General features: G+C 42.0%; 1 protein-coding gene across 2 annotated transcripts in view; it reads right to left on the reverse strand.

Annotated features, from left to right (window-relative positions):
- Positions 1-4,461, reverse strand: part of LOC116981870 (charged multivesicular body protein 3-like) — a 49,868-nt gene extending 45,407 nt beyond the window's left edge. Inside the window, exon 1 of one of the 2 annotated variants that reach the window (XM_033035049.1) lies at positions 3,929-4,440. In XM_033035049.1, the coding sequence (XP_032890940.1) occupies positions 3,929-4,154 (226 nt within the window). In that variant the 5' untranslated portion in view covers positions 4,155-4,440. Of the gene's footprint in view, positions 1-3,928 lie in introns of both variants that reach the window. The other variant, XM_033035029.1, reaches the window with a different exon arrangement.
- Positions 4,462-6,000: the final 1,539 nt, after the last annotated feature.

Below are 6,000 nucleotides of genomic sequence, written 5' to 3' on the forward strand. Positions count from 1 at the left end.
GAAAAAGCTGGCATTAAAAGAAAAATCAGATACTAATTGATTATCATGCAAATTCACTTGCTCACTAAGGACACTAATGAAAGTAAAACTACCATATCATTCATTCAACATCTTTTTGTCTCTGAAATTGCATAGGATTTTCTTATTCCTGTCTTTAATTTTGTCTCGCAGGAGATTACATGACCATTAGAGCCACAAGCAAGTGCAGATGCTGAAATCTGGAGCAAGAATAAAGGTGCTGGACGAACTCAGCAGGACAAGAAGCATCCGTGGAGGCAAAGAGATGGTCGACAGTTTGAGTAAAGTCCTTCCAGCAAGGTTCACGATGCCAAAAATGTGCCTGGGACACATTCAACAGACCTAATGATTTCCTGTTCTTGCTCCAAATCCATAAATAATATGGAAGCATCAAACTGTAATTAGCATCTCATCACTAGTAGTTTGTAGTCTCTACGTTACCATTGATAGGATGGAAATGTCTTATAGAAATCTAAATATAGATATGAAAACTAAAAAGGAAAATATTGATAGAAAGACAAGGATTCTGTCGCGTTTCACTATATTAAACTGTAATTTGAATAACACCACCTGTGAATGCACATATGCAGTTAAATATGGTAACAAGATATCACCCACAGCAGTTTGTTGCAAAGAGGTTTGACACATGCAAGAGGGCAAAAAATAGCACTGCAGATATTACAAATAGACACTAAACATGCCAGAAATAATTAACTCTCATTTAGAATTTGTATACCTGTGCAAGTGAATAGTTAACTGTGTTTAAGTCTTAATTGCTGACAAACAACGTCTCTGAAAATTATTTTGACAAGTCAACACTTCAATGACAAAATTAGGCAAGATTGCTTTGGCTTGTACGGTCATTGGGCTACAAGATCCCACAAGCTGTAAGCTTTAACAAGTGGGGGTGGGAGGTGCGCAGTTGCTACTCAAACTGTGCTGTAAAAGGAATGATTTCTCCATGCCCTTAAACTCCACTATACAAAACCTCCCAAAAATATTGCTGCTGCAAAAGCCACTGCTGCAAATCTGAAATGAAAGTGCTTAAACTTCTCATGCTTAAACATCTGAGGCAACGGAACAAAGATGCTTTCCCTTTTCTTATTATTCCAGCATTTTCCTAAGTTTAATATTTACCTTTTTCCACCTCCTATACTCCACTTTGGAGCTGGAAACCAAAACTGATAAAATGCCTGTTTCCTCCAAAATCTGGGAAACTTAGCTGCCGTGGGAAAACCCGTGAACTAGTTTTCACCATCCAGTATGTAAAGCTTGTGCAAGCAAAGTATTAAATTATTCATATGGAGGTGGAATGAAGGTGTGGATAAAGGCCAAGAAAATACAATGAATAGAAATAAACCATATTTGATTGTTATTATAAAAGGAATTCTGGAATTCGATTGTTATTATAAAAGGAATTCTGGAAATGTAAAATTATAATTAGAGAATGATTAATGTAAACTTCTGATTTAAAGAATAAAAAAATTAGACCAACTTTCTCTTAATTCCACGTAAAAAAAAATCTTATTTTAACAAGGTGACTATTCACGATAATTTAAGGAGCAACATTATCAAGTTCACGTATTAAGCCTGATTTTCTGGAGTATAGTAACAAATTTAATATATACATCTGATATACACATTTAAAGAGAAACTATTTATGGGAAAATTATAGATGCATTCAAACAAAGCGATGCCTCATGGGCGATATGTCAAGATTCTTCCCCTTTTAAACACAAGCCAAATTTTATGATTCTTTAAGAACATTTTGCAAAGAGCTTATTACGCCATCAGTCTGAAGAAGGGTTCTGACAACAATATTCCGTTCTGCTGCAAGTAAGAATTTCATTGTTCTATCTGAGACATATGACAATAAAACACTCTTGGAGTCATAGAATGACACAGTGTGGAAACAGGCCCTTCGGCCCAACTCGCCCACACTGGCCAACAATGTCCCATCTAAGGTACACAAAAATGCTGGAGAAACTCAGCGGGTGCAGCAGCATCTATGGAGCGAAGGAAATAGGTGACGTTTCGGGCCGAAACCCTTCTTCAGACCCTAGTCCCTCTTGCCTGCGCTTGGTCCATAACCCTCCAAACCTGTCCTATCCATGTACCTGTCCAACTGTTTCTTAAATGATGGGATAGTCCCAGCCTCAACTACCTCCTCTGGCAGCTTGTTTCATACACCAACCACCCTCTGTGTGAAAAAGTTACCTCTCGGATACCTATTAAATCTTTTCCTCTTCACCTTGAACATATGTCTTCTGGTCCTCGATTCCCCTACTCTGGGTAAAAGACTCTGTGCATCTACCCGATCTATTCCTCTCATGATTTTGTATACTTCTATAAGATCTCCCCTCATCCTCCTACACTCCATGGAATAGAGACCCAGCCTACTCAACCTCTCCCTATAGCTCACACCCTCTAGTCCTGGCAACATCCTCGTAAATCTTTTCTGAACATTTTCAAGCTTGACAATATCTTTCCTATAACATGGTGCCCAGAACTGAACACAATATTCTAAATGTGGTCTCACCCACGTTTTATACAACTGCAACATGACCTCCCAACCTCTATACTCTATACTCTGACTCACGAAGGCCAAAGTGCCAAAAGCCTTTTTGACCACCTTATCTACCTGCGGCTCGACCTTCATGGAACCATGCACCTGTACTCCTCTGCTCTACAACACTCCCCAGAGGCCAACCATTCACTGTGTAGGTCCTATCCTTGTTAGACATCCCAGTTCCCTCTATTCTACAACACTACCCAGAGGCCTACCATTTACTGTGTAGGTCCTTCCCTTGTTCGACGACCCAAAATGCAACACCTCACACTTCTCTGTATTAAATTCCATCAACCATTCCTTCGCCCACCTGGCCAATCGATCCAGATCCTGCTGTAATCTTTCACAACCAACTTCACTATCTGCAAAACCAATAATTTTTGTATCATCAGCAAACTTGCTAATCTTGCCTTGTGTGTTCTCATGTAGATGACAAACAGTGACGGGCCCAGCACCGAACCCTGTGGCACACCACTAGTCACAAGCCTCCATTCTGAGAAGCAACCTTTCACCATCACCCTCCCTTTCACCATCACCCTCTGCTTCCGTGCATGGAGCCAATTAGCTATCCATTCAGCTATCTCTCCTTGTATCCCATAAGATCTAACCTTCCAGAGCAGCCTACCATGTGACACCTTGTCGAACGCCTTACTAAAGTCCATGTACACAACATCTACAGCTCTGCCTTCATCAACCTTTTTGCTCACGTCTTCGAAACAATCAATCAGATTTGTGAGACACGACCTCCCATGGTACAAAACCATGCTGACTATCCCTAATCAGCCCTTGCCCATCCAAATGCCTGTATATCCTATCCCTCAGAATACTCTCCAGTAAATGACCAACTACAGATGTTAAGCTCACTAGCCTATAGTTACCACCATTTTCCCTGCAGCCCGTGACCCAAAACGTCACCCCACAGGTGCTGTCTGACCCGCTGGTACTCCAGTACTTTGTGTCACCTATTGCACAAGATGTTTTGAGATCTTGTTATAGTATAAGACGTCTGGCCCACTGAGTTACTCCAGCTTTTCGTGTCTATCTATGGCATAAGACGTTATATTAATCTAAGAAGGCAAAGCAAATCAGCAATGAGAGAACAGGATGACATTATACAGAAAATACCCAATGATTAATATCAAATCCTGATGGATGAATGCCTTAGAGAAGGTAGAAAAAAGTATACAATGTGGAACAACTGAAGAAAATGAACAAACCACCTCATCACCTGATTATTAATAAAAAACAGTTGAATAAGATCAACTAGCATCTGTAAAAAAAAACGGGGGGGGGGGGGGGTTTGATTGCATAACATTCACTGAAAGCAGGTGCATTTAATACCTGATTTTTGCACCAGCTCCCTGACATCTTTCTTCTCGGGCAGGCCGGCGTAGCAGATACCTCTACACTCCAGGATGGTCCGCAGCTTCTTGAAGCTCAGCGCCACCGGGTCCACCAACTTGGTGGCGAACACGCCCGTCTCGTACCACACGATGGCTTCGAAGAACCGGGCCAGCACGAAGAGGACCAGGAAGTAGAGGAGCAATAAGAACAGCTTGAGCCACATCTTGGGCCGTGGGGTTGGGGGGGGGGTAGAGAGAGAGAGAGAGAGGAAGGGTTGCGCTGTTAAACGGGGCACTCGGGCATCTCAATCCGCCTTCCCCGGGATATTTCCCTCGTCAAAATCCCAATTCACGTTTCTCTCTTTCTTTCTCTCCGCTCGATCTACGACGGGCGCCACCTTCCTTGCTCCTAGGGGGGTGTTGTCAGCCTGGTGTTTACCGCCTCAGGGTTCAGGCCCAGCCGACGCCACCGCCATTTTCCGCGGCCGTGATCAACACGGTGGTGCTGGTGCCGCCGCTGCGCATGCGCGCCAAACAAATGACCTCATCGGACGGACGGGCGAGGAGCTCATTTGCATGAAATGCTAATTATAATTCTGACGCTCCCTTATGACGCACGGCGAGGTTGACAGACCCAGGGGCTATAGGATCTTTGCCCAGGGTGGATGGATGCTGGCAGCGGCAGTGGTGGTAGCAAAGGAAGCGCTGCTCCAATGCCGCATTGTTATTCAACAGTCAAAAGTGTTTTATTGTCATGTATCCCAGATGGAGCAATGAAATTCTTACTTGCAGCAGCACAAAAGAGAATATAATAATAATAATAATAAACTTTATTACGGACTCAAGGTCCAGACAAGGGGCAACATTACATAAAAAATGCATTGCATATTAAATATCATAAAATACATATAAAATCTTAGTATATCACTTATAAAAACATCATAATTTATATATTTAAAAAAACACAATACATAAGTTAAAAATCCAGATTAAAAGAATGATCAATGTCCTACAACGAGACAACGATACCAGTGTCTCCACAGCTGGGATTCGTAGCGTGTAGTGCTAACCTACAAGGCCACAATAAGCACATTTTTAGAGTCATTTATCCTGCAAATGAATTTATACATGTGATGTCTTAGGATAGCTTCTAAAGTACTGACTCCTGCAGCCACAAACATATTACTGGCACTACACCATCTAGGTTGCCTTAGCAGTATTCTCATGGCATCGTTATATGCCACCTTTAGTCTCTGCATACTTGTCTTTCCATAGTTCGACCACAGGTGCGCAGTGTAGACATAGTACACAGTAAGCAATACAGTAAACATGTGTTCATGTGTGTATATTTATTCATGTGTGTATATATTTATATTATGGTATATGGACACACTTATCTGTTTTGTAGTAAATGTCTACTATGATCTGTGTGCTGAAGCAAAGCAAGAATTTCATTGTCCTATACAGGGACACATGACAATAAACTCATTTGAACACTTGAACTTGAACTAAACGAGAAAATAAAGTTCAGTGTGTGTGTAATATATACACATACCGTCATATACCTAAGATAGACACAAAAAGCTGGAGTCTATAGAAACATAGAAAATAGGTGCAGGTGGAGGCCATTTGGCTCTTCGAGCCAGCACCGCCATTCTGATCAACAGGTGCAGCACATGAATGATCTTGTATATTCATGTCTGGAAATCAGATTATACTCAAACACTTGGCCCATGTTGACCAACCTGGGTCTTACTGCACATCTGATACTACTCCTGACCCTAACTCCAGTTGCATACCTTCTCCCATTCCTGACCCCGAGTCCAACCTTACACCTGGCCCCCTATTACACCATGATCATACCTGCTTAGTTTCCCAGTGCTGAGCACTCCCATTATCCCAGCTTTGACTGCACACCTAGTACTATTCCAGACCTTGACTCTGGATGCACACTTGGCCTTGCTCCTTGCCTCTACACTGACAATATATCTGACCCACACATAAAGCCCCATTTCTGACCCCATGGACTTAACCTATTATGTTCAAGTCCACAGGTGCTTATCTAATGCG

This window comes from Amblyraja radiata, chromosome 1, assembly GCF_010909765.2.
Source record: "Amblyraja radiata isolate CabotCenter1 chromosome 1, sAmbRad1.1.pri, whole genome shotgun sequence".
Classification (NCBI taxonomy): Eukaryota; Metazoa; Chordata; class Chondrichthyes; order Rajiformes; family Rajidae; genus Amblyraja; species Amblyraja radiata.